A 17,570-nucleotide genomic window follows, 5' to 3' on the forward strand; every position below is an offset into this window, starting at 1 on the left:
TCTTAACTATTGTTATCATTTCATTTTTATTTAAATATACAATTTAGATCGAGTTTGCTGTTGAGTTTAGCAATTCATTTTAAATAGTCAACTATCCTCGTGAGATCGATACTGGGGCTTTTAAAGTAAATCTTATATTACTTGAAACGATACGTATACCTGTGTATTACCTCTGGTGTGAAGTATTATTACTTATTTTTCATATCATCACATTTATTCACACTAGCCACTAAATATAAATTGGGTCAAATTTTTTGCAATATTTTGGAGGTTAAAAATACAAGTAATTGTGGGTCGGGTCAGTATGCATATTATAAACTAATGTGTTTTAATTTATACAATTATGTATGAATTATTTGTTTGAATATAATGTGTTGTCAGACATTTGTATATACATTAACAGTGAATAAACATTTATATTAGGTTAGATATTTACTTTTATATTATGTAATTCTTATATTAAGAAAGAAAAAAATCAAAAGAATTGATCCAACGATGCTAAAATTAATCCAATATATGGTCAAACAGACTTTCAAACTGATCAAATATACTAAAAGAATTGCAAACTTATTGTCAAATTGAGCCAACGATGCTAAAATTGATCCAATATAATGTCAAAAGAATTGCAATCTCACTGTCAAACTGACAGGCTCGACGAGACAGACCCAACGATGCTAAAATTGATCCAATATAAGCAAAATCAAGCTCAATCAAGCCATCAAATCTCATTTGAATGTTTTTCGGGTATATTTGGAAGATCAAATGAATTTCGAACTTAACAAGAATATAGTTGAATTGAGTGTCTCGATAAGACAATTCAAAAAACCCAAGATCGTCAAATTCTGACATCATAAATGCACTGGATTGTCCATTGGATGTCGTCTGATCAAAGGGATCTCTCAGGACCATCTAATCAGAGTGATTGGAATTAATTCGTTATTTGCAACTTGAACTCTATAAATAAAGACTTACCCCACTCTTAAGCGGGCATCGAGTGCTTGAAGCCTAAAAAAACAAAAAGTTTGGAGAAGTTGAAGTCCAACATCACTTTTTTACTGTTGTCGCTGTCGCCAATCACCATCGCTTGTTGCCCACTCCTTGCGACGAAGCAACACACAAAGTAATCTATGAAATGACACATCATGCCGAACGTTGTGCCAATGCCGAAGACGGTGCATTAATGCCCCAACTATTGCTCCTCTTTGTGAACACTCCCTATCGCAAGGCCATAAGTCCTTCCGTGCACTGATGTTGTAACTTGAGAGGTTGTGTAGCCCTTTTCCTCTTATGGGACAAGGGATCATACATATAATCACGAGTTTATAATAGATTTCTTCAGTTGGATCAAACCTTGTAAATATGAAGGTTTGGTGTTATATATGTAATTATATAAAAATTATGTGATATTCATGTAAACACCCTTAATAAAAAATAAAAAAAATAAAGAGTAGCCCTAAACAAGTCCTTAACTTTAATCATAATATCGAGAAAAAGGTCTTTCTTTATTAACTTAAAAATGACATATATTTAAATGCATAGATTTTTGATGCTCCAATACGATTAAAATAATTATATAAATTTAGATATTAGACATTAAATACATGAATAATTGTGTCATGTTTATTTAAATCTACATTTACAGCGAAATGCTCGCCGCGTTTGCATCGCCGTGTTGCTGCAGTAAAAAGTAGACTATCACTGGCCGTTGAAATCCGCCCAATAAACAGATATAAGAAGAAAATACTTCACTGCCAGCTAGCTTCCTCAATTATTAAGGGTAAACAAAATAAAAATAAAAAAAAACTTAGGAGTGAAGTAGGAAGGTGCTCCGGAAGTTCTTTGGTGCCGGAGAGAGGGGGAGAGAGGGCGAGATGCTGCGTGTCTTGGCGATCTTAGCATGCATTTGGGCTTCGGAACCTGGTTCTGTCAATGGAGACACAGATGCGGATGACGGTGAGCTTTTTAGGTTCTCAGCAGCTTTTTATGTCTGATTTCGAGTTCTTTGATGGATTTGGTGGCAGCGGTTCGCTTTTCATACTCTGTCCTGCATGTTTGGTTATTGCGAGTCGTAAGACAGTGTTCTTTTGTGTGCTTGAAGATTATATTGGATTCTTCACTTTTAACATTAGGCGCCGCTTTTGTTTTTGTTAGTTCTGGGTATTGTAAAGTAGACAATGACAGCATGGAGTAGGCTTCTTGATGGTTTTCCAAGGGAATGGATGATCCGTAGCAGAAGTTTTATATTTTCTAACTTGGCCACGACTAGATCTTCCTGATCCTAAGCTAGTTATTGGCTACTGTTCGGATTCTTGTCATTGTTAACTCCAGCAGAAATTTCGTTAGTTGTGAATCTTGTTTATCCATGGATATTGTTAACTGTTTAAACAAGATTTAAGACATGAAACGGTGTGGACAATTGCATCTGTTAAAACGCTGGGCAAACCGGCAACTGCTTAACATATCTATTGATTTCTTATGTTATTGTCTGTTTCATGTGCAGTATCTGCTCTCAATGTGCTCTACAGCAGCATGAACTCACCGGGTCAGCTAACGGGATGGAATGCAAGCGGGGGTGATCCCTGTGGGCAATCATGGAGGGGCGTCAAATGCTCTGGTTCAGCTGTTACAGAAGTGTGGGTTTGAGTTTTTTTTTTAAATTTTTTTAATCGAGTAAATTCTCTTTAGAGAATTTTTTTGCTTTACTTGATACAATTTTTTTTTTGTATTTTTCGTTAGGAAGCTGTCAGGATTAGGATTAAATGGTAATTTGGGGTACCAGTTGGACAAGATGAAATCCCTAATAGAGCTGTGAGTCCTCGGACTGCTTATTTTCATTTAAATTGCGTTGTTCTTACTGCTGTCTTTCTCTGATAGTTAAATGTAATGACTGATGCAGGGATCTCAGCAATAATAATCTTGGAGCTGGAAATACTATCCCTTACAATCTGCCACCGCACCTACAGCAGCTGTATGTGATAATTTAGATGTTCTCAGTAATTGTTGAGTTATTTTCCAATGACGTATGCAATCCACAGAAATCTTGCTCAGAACCAATTTAACGGAGGCATCCCATATTCCATATCGCAGATGGCTGCTCTTCAGAAACTGTGAGGGTGTTCGTGGTTTTCATACATTCTCTCTCTCTATCTGTCCAAGAAAAAATGGTTAAAAATCCATTTACTAACAAAAAGTTTTCTGTTCAACTTAGGAATCTTGCACATAATCAACTGCGGGACTCTTTGTCTGATATGTTTGTAAACCTAGTAAGCCTTGGGACCATGTGAGTATATTAGAATTTCTCTCTTAGTATAAATGGCTGTTTAAGTTTTCTTAATATACGGGACATGAAAATTTTGGACAGTTAACTTAAAATTATGTGCTTTCTCATCATGATGCAGTGACGTAGCTACTTTCACTCTAACTTTTATTATGTTTAAATACAATCTAGAAATATACAGACATGTTATGATGTCATCCTGGTTTCTCATGCTATGGCAGGCATGCTGGTATGTCAAATCTCAATGACAAGCAAAAATTTTTTTTTTTGCAAATTTATCCCATTTGTTTCCTATGTTTGTTACCCATTAAAAAGCTACTTTTCGGCAGTTTCAATATTTTGGTTGATAAAAATGTCACCTTTATCCTTCAACAAGCGAAACATTTTGAACAAGCAAAATTTATTCCATATTAACATTCGATGTTAATATGGCTTCTATTAATTAACTTTTCATTTGGAGAATTCATCTATTACAGGGCATCATCTATTTGGTTTTTTAGGTTTTTTGTTTAGCCATTGTTGCTTTTTTTTCATTGTGTATGTCTTATATTGTGCAGGGACCTCTCTTTTAATTTCATTACAGGTGATCTTCCTGAAAGTTTCAGTTCCTTATCAAGTCTCACAATTCTGTAAGATGCTGCTTAACAATTATAATGCGTGTGATTATGTTTACCTTAAAAGTTTCAGATTGTTCATTGAGTTTAATTTCTGACAGATATTTGCAAAACAACCAGTTTACGGGCCCTATTGATGTACTTGCTATTCTCCCCCTTAATGAACTGTAAGTTCTCTCAGTTTTTATTATAATGCTAGATTTAAGGAAAATTTCCATGTAGTATCATGAATAATATGCATATTGATGTTCCTCAGTAATGTGGCAAATAATCGTTTCACCGGATGGATTCCTAACCAATTGAAGGGAATTGATAATCTTAAGTAAGTTTATCTCTTATGTTGTTCTGCCAGATAACCAATTAGCTGTTCGAATGTCTGAGATTGGATATAATTGACTATTTTTAGGACTGATGGTAACTCCTGGAATTCTGGACCTGCCCCACCGCCACCTCCATATACCTCACCACCAGGAATACCTTCTAACCCTGTTCAGGCTCAGGGATCAGGTGGCAGCAATAATCCATCTGATGGTGGTGGTAAAAGTTCTGGTATAGGTGGGGGAGGGATAGCTGGTATCATCATATCTATTCTTGTTGTCGGTGCTGTAATTGCTTTCTTCTTATTGAAGAGGAAAACAAGGAAATTTTCCAGGGAAGATCATCTTGAACAAGATCAACCTTTTGCATCTCTAGCTTCCAATGGTATTAATGTTAACCCATTTGTCAACATTGATATGCTTATGCATTTAGCTAATCAGGTGGTTTAGTTTTAAGAGATTTAAAATATTTCTAAACCCAATCGCTTTTTGGTCATTTATGTTTTTTTTTTGGTTTTGTATATGTGAAGCACTAAAGTGTTATTGTTTGAATCTACCATTCATTATTGGTTATAAAACAATTGATGTTGAATGAAAGAAGATAAATATAGGATCATTTATAAATTTGGGATAAGCATAATTTATTAGTTCATATGACTTCATTAGGAAGTTTGATGTGCCAAATTGGCCTCCAATTGGTCCTCTTGTTTGCAAGCCTGTAAAATTAATTTGTATATATAATTTATATGTCAAGTTACAGATTACACATTGGTATTTCTTGCATAATTGTGTGCGTGTCTATTGTGCTTATGGTGGTAAATGAATGAATATTACAATGCTCAACCTTCCATGAAAATGGATTTGTTTTTACATGTGATATTTGCAATAACATGTTTAGCTTTTCAAATTTTATGCAAGTTAATTCTTTGGAAGTGCTTTCTTCTTATCATTCTGTGATTCTATAGTACTCTTTTTCATAAATTATTGCTGTATGAATTGTGCATGTGGTGATAAATGAATGAATATAACATTGCTCAAACCTTCCATGAAAAGGATTTGTTTTTACATGTCATATTTGCAATAAAATGTTTAGCTTTGTAAATTCTAGATTAGTTCATTATTTGGAAGTCCTTTTCTTATAATCATTCTGCAATTCTATAACTCTTTTTTCATGAATTATTGTTTGGATAATGTTTATAAAACTATCCCAAAGAGGTAATTGGGCTACATTATTGTATCTATATTGGGTTACTATAAGCTCAATTTAGTGCCATGAGCAATAGTAATTACTTGAAGTCACGAATTATTCAACAACATCGTGCTATTTTTTGTCACTTATTCTAGAAAGTATTGGCTCCAAAAATTTGACGCCCACAAATTGCTTTTGGTTTAGTTGAGAGAGCTTTAAGGGTCAAATTTTCAGAAGACAGATGTAATAGTAGATAAAACACTGCCCAGAGATTTCACCCTCATTTTGTGAGGACTTTTTGAATTTAGGCTTAAGGTTTTTCATAGACGCAAGCCCCTATTTTTAATTACTCATCCTGATTACAGGAGAGTACTTTCAATTAAGATTAGTCATTAAATTTTAAATATATAACATATAATAGCAACAAACATTGTTTTAAGTTATAAAATTTATCACCTAAAAACTTAAAGCGGATGGCGGAGGAAATGAGAACGAATTTGATCAAGATCCCATTGTTCTGTCATCCCATGTCTTTGGGGTCCTTGATCTACTTATTTAGAGGAGTCATTCGCCCAACTTGACTAAAATATTCTTGTCTGCAATTTGTCTAAGGAGATATATTTAAGTCGATCTTAGCTAACATAAAGCTTTATGCCAGTTAGTTGTACTCTTATGTTTCACAACTCAAAGGGTAGAAAGTCATTAAGGAACATATGAGCTGCCACCAAAACCATAATATAATAGCAACATTTGGCGGCAACCATTTGGTCAAATGGTTTTAGTTGTAGCTGCTACTTTATCGTGGCATTTGACTGCAAAACATCCGGATAGAAGATTTGAGCCACCTCCTTACTGGCATGAGGTTGTTTTGATTGTTGATATAATGATTCATTCAATGTGACATTCACTCTTTGTAGAGTCAATCAGAAAAATTGTTGCGGATGATGGATGTAGTTTATGTCCCAATCAGAAAATTTTCTCCCTTGAAAAATTGTTGCGGATGATGGATGTAGTTTATGTCTTAAATGATTTAATTTTAAATCTATTTTTTTGTTTATTGCTTTGAAAATTTGATTTAAAAACCTTAATTTAAAAAGTGATCAATTTGGTTGAGATTTTCAGTCAAAATGGCGATCATCGAGAAGATGACATCTAAAATTTTTTGCTTAAGATTCATTTGAAATTTGTCAACATTTGATTTCTTTAGAATGATAGCCATGTCAACTTCAAGTCTTAATAATGAGGATCGGACTTGGTTATTAAAACATGCAAATTATCATATTTTTGATTTGGACATAGTTGAAACTTAATAGACTCGTCAACTCCAGCTCTTAAAAGGTGAAAGATTGAACTAGTTGAGTGAGACTTACAACTTTACCTTATAGATAAGGTAGCCCGATTGATTGATTTTAGAATGTGAAATATTTGACTGTAAGTTTGGCCTTAACCCACACAACATTCCTAAGTTATTCATAAAATATTTAGAATTTTAGCTGGAGCTCATGTGGGTTTGTTTTTGCTAATACACATGCATCTTAATACATTATACTCATACATTTGAAATAATATATTGCAGCTATGAATTATTTTGAAATGTAAGTGCAAGATTTGAAATTATCCAAACTTAGCTAATATAAATCAATACTTCATTGTTTAGGTGGATATTCATAGCTTGAAAGCATTTGAACCATTGAATTTGAGGCTTGTTATCTGAATTAAAATAGCCCTGAATTTTATGAAAGTTTGAAATCATTTTGAAACAATGAAAGTTCACTTGGATATTATATTATTGGATCACATGCACAAATTTTGGGCTTCAAAAGGTACGCATTTTGTTTGCTTACAAATTGGAATTGCAAATTCGGTGGCGAGGTTTTCCAAATTTAAAAGGTTCATGTTTGAATTATGTTTTAACCCCTTAAGAGCCTAGGTTTGGAAAACTCAATTTTGAATCAATTTTCAAACCCTATGAGCCTAAATTTAAAATGCTCAATTTTGAGCTGATTTTAAAACCCTAGGAGCTTAAGTTTGAAAAACCATAATATTTAAATATTTTCAAGTCCAAAGGAGCCTAAATTTAAAAACCCAACTTCAAATACTTTCAAGCCGTAAGAGCCTAAGATTTTTTTTCTAAAGCTCATATTCAAATTATGTTTAGAAATCAAACGCTTCATCTTTTAAATTATTTTATATTCAAATAGTCCAAAACTTTAAGTTTTTTACAAGTTCAAATCACCCAAAATTTTGGCAGCCTCCAGACATCAATCCATGTTACGAGGCATTGGGAGAATGTCAATCTTCCCAACTGTCTTAAAAGACTCGCTGGTCAGTATGGTGAGACATTGTTGTCGGTGAGCAAAAATATGTATTTTAATCCACAATCTTAAAAAACATTATAAGCGTTCAATGGTCCTGCAGAAGAATTAAATCATACGAAAACATTTCCCCAAATAGTTATTTTTTTTTTTTCTGAACGATATTTAATTCCTAACTGCAGATACTCATGTTGCCAACGATGGGTATTTTAAATCTCTTAAATTTATAAATAAAGTTCAAACAAGTCACAATTACCCCTCCCACGCCCATTTTATACCTTTTGCAAGTGAGATTGGCACAACTGCGATAATCGGCGATGAAAAAACAAAAGGCAAACACAAAATATTTTTTCTGATTTTATATATATATATTGTATTCAAATGGAACAAGGGGCTGTTTGACGGCTTGGATGGGAAGTAAAAAAAGGTTAGGTTCTGTTCCACTTATTTTAATTGATTCTTCTTCTTTTTCACAAACACTAACCTCAATATCTTTTTTTCTTTAACTCAACCGCTTATGTGAATCTAATAACTGATATTAGTACATAACGTTTAGCATAATTTAATATAATTTAATTATGAAACAAAATAAGTTGTATGATTGAAACACCGAAGCTTTACTATTGCGAACTTTCCTCGATTCAATCCAAAATTTTCTTTTTTCTATACTTTCAAATTTTGATTTTAAATTCATAAATAATAATTAATACTATTCAATTAAATATGCAATATAAAAATAATGTAATAAAGCCCTAACCTTCCTAAAAGCATTCGATTTTGGCACTTGCATGATGACTTCTTCTCTCATTGTAAAACTCATATCTCTTCTGCTTGAAACCACACACAATGGCTCTTTCTTCTTCCCTTGCATGGTTCTCTTATTTCTTCATGCAAAACTGCACAGTGCTACTCCTACGCAAGGCAGTCCGCCTCTTTTTCCTTCAATTGAGACTTCTCCTTCCTAACCCTAAGCATACACAGAGAACTTTTCCGTCTCCACCTTTGCACATTATGAATGCACAGCTCACCTCTCATCTTCCTCTTCATTTGAAACATTTTCCCCGCACACGGCACCGCTTGCACAGCAGTAATGCACGCAAGTTTCGGCTAGGTTGCACATGCAAGGAACGAAATTGCGCTCTTGCTCACTTTTATTCCTTTTGCTCGCTCGTTCTCTGTTTCTCGCTAGGTTCGTTCTTTGTGTTTGAACGAAATGAGGGGATAAATATTTCGTTTTGATTTCCCAAGTGCGTTCATTTGTTTTTAATGACACATATAATTTATTTTTTATTATTACAATTTTTTTTTTAGTTCACTGAAATTTAAAACTGGTTATCACAACTTTGTTGGGGCGTGCACCATGTATAACTCTAATTTTGGAATAACACATACCAATATTATTTTCATTACGTTAGTTAAGTGTTGGGCATGTAGCATTTGAAATGGAGATTGAGAGTTTTTTGAAATGTTCGTGCTAATAGTTACCTGTACGATTCATAATCAATTCATCTAAGATGTGCATTTGATTTTTTTGCAATTGAAATTTATTCAATCATATACTTGAAAATTTCATAGTTTTCATTGTCCGCGTGTATATCATGCAAATTGTTGTATTCAGACGGCCACATGTATAACACACAAATTACGTCATGGTTATGTTAAACCAAGTCAGTTTTGTAAAATGCTGTAAGGGGGTGACAAACAGGTTTCGGTTCAATTCTGGGTATTCTGAGAACTATTGAATACTCTTACAAAGTTACTTCTAAGATTTTGTGAAATGTTAGAGAAGCTTTTCTAAGTTTGTTTCAACTTAATTGTATGAACACTTCTTACTAGCTTTTGAAAGTTTTTTTAACTCAAATGTGTTCTTTCAATGTGCTATGTCAGAGCTGAAGTCCATTAATTTAGCATCTTTTGTTGACACAGCAATGTTTAAATCCGCAACTGATGCAACGACATTTCAGCCAACTTCTGCCAGTCTTAAATCCCCTCCTACGAGTAGGCAAAATAAGTCATATGAAGAAGATGAGCTGTCGAAAAGGATGCCAGTGATGAAAGAAAAAGCGGTTCCTATTCGTAAAACCATGTATTCAGTAGCAGACCTGCAGCTGGCTACAAATAGCTTTAGTTTGGATAATCTTATTGGTGAAGGTTCTCTTGGACGTGTATACAGAGCTCAATTTGCTGATGGCAAGGTATTGTTTCCACCTAAAACTGCAGTTTCTCTCATTTCCCACTTTTTGAAGTTCTGGAAGTATTTACCTATTAACACACACACACAACTACGCACACGCACACGCATACAGGACATACATGTATGTGTGTGTGTATATATATAAATAGATTAGTAGGTAGAAATTTCTCTATAAAAAAAGTCGATTTCCCTGACTCTCGTTTGTTGTTGAGCGCTTTGTATTTGTTATTCAGGGTTAAAATTTTAGAAGACAGATTTGATTGTAGATAGAAAACTACCCAGAGATTTAGCGCTCATTTTTTGAGGACTTTTTGATATGGGGTTCAAGATTTCCCATATACCCAAGCTCCTAAGTTTAATTATTCCTCCCTATAACGAGAGATCACTTTTGATTAAAGCTTGTCATTTAGCATTAAATATCCAACATATAGTAGCAACAGATTTGGAGTTTTAGATTTATCAATTTTATCACCTTGAGCTTAAAACGAATGGTGATGAAATGATGACAAATTTGATCTAGATTCTATGGTTTCATCGTTCTGGGTTGTTTTAGTCTCTAATCTACTTAGTCAGAGGAGATAGTCGACCCAACTCAAGTGAAAGATTTTTATAAGCAATCATGAGTTTCATCATCTAAGGGAACCTTATAGATCTTGGGTGTATGGTCTAAGGGAACAAATTTAAGTCGATTTTAGCTAAAAAAATGTTTTGTGTCAATTTAATGTATCATATGGTTCATAACTTAGGGCTCGTTTGGGGCAGCTTATTTGGGTGTGGCGGCGTTTTGAAAACGTAGTCGCGCTGGTTGGAAAACACGTTCGTCGGGCGTTTTCAAATCGCTGTGACGTGCGGTATTTTATTTGTGCTACGGAGTCACACGCGGGGCAGGGTATGTGTTTGACGTTCGCGACTGGCGTTTAGCGCTCGAATTCCTCCCGTGCCCTTGGGTGATCTCTCTCGCGCTCTCCCTCGCCCTCTCCCTCCACGATCTTCTCCCTCACAAACATCGATTCGATCGTTCCTCTGGTGAGATTTATGTGTTGCTATGCTTTCTGGTTGGTTTTATGGCTCGATCTTCTCCTTGCAATCTTCTCCCTCTCCCTCCCTCTCCCTGATCTTCTCCTTTGCCCCAAACAGTTTTACCAGACGGGCAGGAATGTCATTTATACAGCTATAACTGCCAATAAACTATTCTGAATAAACCGCCACAAATAGTAAGCCAACTTATTCTGATAATCTGCATATCATCAGATTATCAGAATAATCTGCTTATCAGCAGATTATAAATAATCAACCGCTTCCCCAAACAAATCCTTAAAGGGTAAAATTTAGGAAACATATGGGTTGCGATTATAATCGTAATATAATGACTTCATTTGACAACAACCACCCGATTAGAGTGCTTTGGTCACAACTGCTATTTTTTTGGAGTTGTTGGGTCAAACAACGCGGACAGAAGATTTAAGTCACGTCCTTACTGGCGTGAGATTGCTTTGGCTGTGAATATTGTGATATATTCAATCAGAAGTCAATCAAAAGTTTGTCACCCTCAATAAATTGTTACAGATTGCGAATGAATATTGATTTTAGCTTTAAGTTATTGATTTTAACTTGAATATTTTAATTGTTTACTTAAAGTCTTTAGCTAGTTGATTTTAATTTAAGTGTTAGTTTGATATTTTAAGAACTTGTTTTGAATATTGATTTAAAATTTGACATCTCTGGTTGATGTTTTTGGTCAACACGGTCATCATCGAAGATTTGATTGCTTGAATTAAACCTTGTTGACTTTGTATCTTGCTAGTAAAGAATTGGGCTTAAGATTAATATATGACTGAATTAAAACCTTATAAGCTCTATCCTGCTTACATAAGATCAAGCTCATACATGTATTATTTAATTTATTAAAATTGTTTTAAAACTTAACTTTGAAAATATAGTTTTCTGGTTGACATCTTTATCAATGATGGACAGTGTGGATGTGCCACTAATTTAATTATTTACGCAAGCGTACTCTTTCGAATCTGAGTTGTCGATCCCACAAGGAACAATGTGAATCCAAAATAGGACAATGTTCTAGTCCGTTATATTCGTTCTTAGTTTAAAATTTTCAAATATTCAAGTTATGCTATCAATCATATTGCAATAATCTAAAATTACTCCTACAGAAAAATTCTAACTACGCTATGTGAATTAGTTGTACCAAGTGCTTAAGTCATTTTTCCTTGCAGTGATAAAGTGGAGTGTAGATGTGTAAGAAATGTGAAATAAGATAAAGTTAGTGACAAATAAAAGTATAAATTTTCTTTACCCTCTTTCGATTGTATAAATAATCTTGGTTAAAGAGGCCTTATTTCCTTAAGTCCCACTTTGAACCAAATGAAGTCTATCTCCTTATTTACTTGCATCTCTCTATAGTGTACTTTTGTTTCATACCCTATAGTTCAACATGATTTCCTAGTCGTCCATGCCATAGCTCTTCTGAGTCCTTATGAGTTCACAATGCATTTTAACAAATCAATTGGCTAGATAGAAAAAATTAAACTAAGCGCAAAAGGAAAATCATCACAATTTGGATTAAGGGGAATTTCAACATTCAAACTCACATTCTTACACATCTAATACATCACCACAAGGAAAATCAAGAAAGTTTACTCAGATAACCTGGATAAAACACAACAAGAATGCATTGATACAAAGAGATTCAACATGCAAAAGTGTTTCAGAAAATTACAAACCCAAAAAATAAATATACTTCTCTCTTCCTAAATTTCTTTTAAGAATGCTCCACCAAAGTTTTTACTTTTCTCTTGCAAACTCTTTAGTCAAGCACTCACAAACAAAGCAATTCACTCCCCTTAGACTTGCTTTCACAAGCCTAGAACAAGCCTATGAACTCTCACAATAATAGAGGAAAATCTCTCGCAAGACTCCCTCTCTAACCCCTAATGATACTCTTGAATATTTTCTTCAACCCCCATTCTTCTCTAAGTCCTCTTAATAACTCCCTGAAAACTGCCTTGGTTCGCCCAAGAGATGCCACGAACTGGTAGCTCGAACATCCCAAAATGGTGTAGAATTCGGTACTGGCGCCTTCGCGCCATGACCTTGGCCTTAAGCGTTGGGGCCTTGGCGCTAGTGGTTGGCAGCTAAGTGCCAACCTCTTGGGTTACCTTTGTTTGTGTGGCGCCATGGCCTTGGCCTTCAGGGCTAGGGTCTTGGCGCCTAGTGGTTTGTGCCTAAGCGCCAACCTCACTGGTGGTCATAGCTTGGCTGGCGCCTAGGCGCCCAATATTTGGCGACATGGCCTCAGCCTTCACAAATGTCTCCAAATTTTCTTCTTTTCACCCCATGCTTCTTCCACTTCGTTCCACTTCTAATACCTGTTATACCTGCATGAAAAACATAAAAATATTTTTCTTTAAAGTGCGATTTTATTCAAAAATGTGTAAAACGTAGACAAATTTATGCAATTTTTTCACACATCAAAATCTCTCAAACTTAAATGTTAGTTGTCCTCAAGTAACACTGAAATATTAATATGAAAATAATAATTTGAGGAAATGAGTTTTTCATTAAAATTTACATTTTTGCTGTAGGAAATTCATAACATTTTTTTAGATTAATTCTAACAAACAAGCATAATCCGAGGGTTTAAAAAACCTTTCATTTAACAAAGAAAATATGAATGCTCATTTACTTTTAAAAAGCTACTGAAACTTGTTGGTCAAGTCATCTTAGATGATAGAAAAATAGAATTAAGAATCTCTACTTGAACAGAATTACTAGTGCATCAAAAATCAAGCGAGTTTAAGAATGCAATAAAGTGTTATTTCCAAAAAAAAGTTTAGTGAAACCAAATTTTGATAAGATATTTCCTCAAGCTTCACCCCCTTTAATATTTTTCATCCTTCTTTCTTTTTCTTTCTTTTTTTTCTTTTTCTTATCCCCCTTTAATATTTTTCATCCTTCTTCTTTCTTTTTCTTTCTTTTTTTTCTTTTTCTTAAGGATGTTTGTTTTTATAATTTTTTGAGGATTACTATATCTAGATACCTTTTTAATAATTTTGAATTTCACTATTACCTCCTTGAAATATAACCTATCACACCTTTTTACTTTTTAAGCTTGTGAAAAATTAATAATCATTAGTTTAAAATAAAATTTAGAGTTTAATTCTTAATAAGTATATATCTAAGAATACCTCATTTCACAAATTCAACTCTCTTTAAAAATAAAGAAACTATTTAACATTTTCTACGTATTGAATTACAAGGTATTTTAACTCTAGTTTAGTTTTATTTACATAGAATTTAAAATAAAGAAATAATATTTAAAAAAATTGTACTTATTTCAAATTAACTCTACTTTCCACAAATTTAAAAATATAACCATTCAAATGTGTTCTTGAGGACTATTAACTTCGAGTTTTTTTGAAAGTGATATTCTCCTCCCCCAATCTTAATCTCTAGCATACCTCAACACATGAATCATGAATATAAGTAGGGAAAAATCCACAATCATACTACCTACAGCATGTGTGTATCGCAAAAGTAATAGTTTAAGAATAATATACATGTATATATTAACAAGTATGAAAAAATAATGGGGGTGGATAAAAACTACAACAAAGAAAGTCAAAATAGCCAAGCAGGTAAACGAAAATTAAGCTCAAAACAACAGAATGTTAACTGAATAAAGAGTTCCTAAAAAAGTAGCAAATAACCACAAATAAGTCCAATACATCCACAATACAACAAATAAATAAAATCACTCCCCATTCTCTTCATCATCATTTTCTTTTTTCTCTTATTCCTCCTCATCTTCCCCTTCTTCTGCATCCTCCTCCATCGGTCGGCTCTGCTCATACAGTTGGTACGGAGGATAGGCTGGGAATTCCACCGAGCTATCCCCACCAATCCACTGATTCTTTAGATGCATCTCCAACTGAGCAGCATAGACACTGAAATCAAAATCATATTTGCATTTGTTCAACCAATCAATATGCGTCATGTGATCAGCCAAATCATAAACTCTAGTTTGGATGGCAGAGATATCATCTTGTATAACATTCATCTTGGCTGACATAGACGCCATGCTAGTTGAGGGCCGAGGTGCAAAATGAGAAGTAGAGGGTTGCGAAGAAGGTCGAGAAGAACGTTCCAGGCCCAGAAATTGAGATGGACCCGTCCTAAGACTAAATTCAGCATGACTTCGGATAGACCTATGCTGAATTAAGAACTAAGGTATAGAGGATAACATTGATCCTACTACCTTCAACAGTAACAAGAAGACTAGGGATTCACTATCGCACATCATACACGCAAACACAAACACAAACATAAACACAACATTCAAATCATAGCAAACCATAAAATAACACAAAACACAATTACACCACACAGTATGGGTTGTCGCCCAATAAGCGCTTAGTTTAATTTTCTCAGTCTATTGATTCCAGATATTACTTGAGAGAATCCAGCATCAAAATCTCATTCAAAAGTGGTCTTTCCCTTCCTAAGTAAGGTTTAAGTCTTCGTCCATTTACTTTAAATTCTCTCCCGCTTTTAGATTCTTTTATATCGATGGCTCCAAAAGGATCCAAAAGGATAAACTTTTACTTACTACAGTAAATGATCCTGATCACATGAACTTAAGTTTTTTTGAAAATAATTTTAATCGATAATTAAACAGCAAAACCTTTTGTCCAGGCTAAAATCCTTCCTAAGAATCTTCTGATCATGCTACTTTTATGTTCTCTTTATAGATATTGATATTTTCATAAGATTCTTACCTAATTTCCTCAAGTTCATTTAACTTTAGTAGTCTCTTCTCACCAGCTTCTTTTATATTATAATTAAATTTTTTTTTAGTTTAATTAGCTTTATGTGCTTATTTCCTGGTAATGGATAAAATTTTTCAAATATAAGCCTATATGGTGACATACCTATTGATCTTATATGTGGTTCCATAGGCCCATAATGCATTATCTAGCTTCAGACACCAATCTTTCCTACTAGATTTGACAGTTTTTTCTATGAATCTTTTAATCTCTCGATTGGACACTTTTGGTAAACCACTAGTCTGGGGATGATATGGTGTGGCGAATCGATGTTTAATTCCACATTTAGAAATTAATGCCTCAAACTTTTCTGTTTATAAAGTGACTACCTCTATCACTAATGATCATTCTAGGCATCCCAAATCTGTTAAAGATATTTTTCTTTAAAAATGTAGCTACACTTTAAGCATCACGATTTGATAGAACCACTGCTCAATCCATTTTTGAGACATAATCCACAACTAATAGAATGTAGAAATTATTAAACGAAGGTACAAAGAGCATTTCATCACGCTTCGAAATATTATCAACTCTTTGACATCAATCACAAGATTTGATATATATATATATATATTAACATTCTTAAATGGAGTAGGTCAGTAAAATGCATATTGTAAAATCTTAAAAGCAGTTCTATAAACTCCAAAATGCTCTTCACATTTGGAATCGTGACACTTTCGAATAATTTCGTAGGTTTCTTCTATGGTTAATACATCTTATCACTTGATCCTTGCATTTACTGTACAAATATAGTTCATCCCAAAAGTAATATCTAACTTCGTGGAAAATTTACTTTCTTTGATGGTATGACAGATCATAGGGTATAATATTGCTAACTAAATAGTTAACTATATCAGCATACTACGGAATATGTCATTCATCAATAGCTAATAACTGCTCATTAGGAAAATTCTCATTAATATCTTCATAAGCACAAGAATTTTCATGAGTAAATCGTGATAAATGATTTGCAATTTGATTTTTTAGATCCCTTCCGATCTACTACTTCAATATTGGATTTTTGCATTAAAAGGACTTATCTGATTAATTTGGGCTTGATATTCTTTTTCGTCATCAGATATCTAATAACAGAGTGATCAGTATGAACTGTGCATTTAATTCTAATCAGATAAAATTTAAATTTATCAAAAACATATATTATGCCAAAAGCTCATTTTCAGTAGTAGTATAATTAATTTGAGTTTCATTAATGTAGTATATAGCCTTAAAGACTGTCATATCTCTGTTCTAAAACTGTTCCGACAGCATAGTCACTTGCGTCACATATTAATTCAAATAATTTCCCTCAATCAGGTGAAACAATAATATGGGCAGTGACTAGTTTCTCTTTCAGAGTGTTGAAGGCTTTGAAACATTTTTGGTCTAAATTAAATGACATCTTTTTCCAGGAGATGGTATAGAGGTTTAGGATTTTTTGAGAAATCTTTTATATATTGTCTGTAAAATCCAATATGTTTAAGAAAACTTCGAACTCCCTTCACATTAGTGAGTGGTGACAGTTTTTCAATTACTTGCACTTTAGCTGAGTTTGCTTTCATCTTTTCTTAGATATTTTATGCCCTAAAACAATTCTTTCAGATACCATAAATTGGCATTTCTCCTAATTGAGAATAAAATTAGTCTCTTCACAATGTTTAAGCACCTTTGAAAGATGATTCAGATATAAGTCAAATGATGAACCAAACATTGAGAAATCATCCATGAAAACTTATATTCCTTTTTCAATCAGATCGCTGAAAATTAATATTATACAACATTGAAATGTTGTCGATGTGTTACATAACCTAATGGACTTCTTTGAAA

The 17,570-nt window shown here is 33.6% G+C and overlaps 1 protein-coding gene across 3 annotated transcripts in view; it reads left to right on the plus strand.

Moving 5' to 3' along the window:
- Nucleotides 1–1,776: 1,776 nt before the first annotated feature.
- The window catches only part of LOC110033564 (protein STRUBBELIG-RECEPTOR FAMILY 7), a 50,812-nt gene continuing 35,018 nt past the window's right edge, over nt 1,777–17,570 (plus strand). Inside the window, exons 1-11 of one of the 3 annotated variants that reach the window (XM_020737587.1) lie at nt 1,777–1,953; nt 2,501–2,633; nt 2,737–2,808; nt 2,897–2,968; nt 3,036–3,107; nt 3,209–3,280; nt 3,835–3,906; nt 3,993–4,058; nt 4,148–4,213; nt 4,298–4,593; nt 9,600–9,907. In XM_020737587.1, coding sequence (XP_020593246.1) covers nt 1,872–1,953; nt 2,501–2,633; nt 2,737–2,808; nt 2,897–2,968; nt 3,036–3,107; nt 3,209–3,280; nt 3,835–3,906; nt 3,993–4,058; nt 4,148–4,213; nt 4,298–4,593; nt 9,600–9,907 — 1,311 coding nt within the window. In that variant the 5' untranslated portion in view covers nt 1,777–1,871. Of the gene's footprint in view, nt 1,954–2,225; nt 2,407–2,500; nt 2,634–2,736; nt 2,809–2,896; nt 2,969–3,035; nt 3,108–3,208; nt 3,281–3,834; nt 3,907–3,992; nt 4,059–4,147; nt 4,214–4,297; nt 4,594–9,599; nt 9,908–17,570 lie in introns of those variants that run through there. The other 2 variants (XM_020737589.1, XM_020737590.1) reach the window with 2 other exon arrangements.

This window comes from Phalaenopsis equestris, unplaced genomic scaffold (assembly GCF_001263595.1).
Source record: "Phalaenopsis equestris unplaced genomic scaffold, ASM126359v1 Scaffold001223, whole genome shotgun sequence".
Lineage (NCBI taxonomy): Eukaryota > Viridiplantae > Streptophyta > Magnoliopsida > Asparagales > Orchidaceae > Phalaenopsis > Phalaenopsis equestris.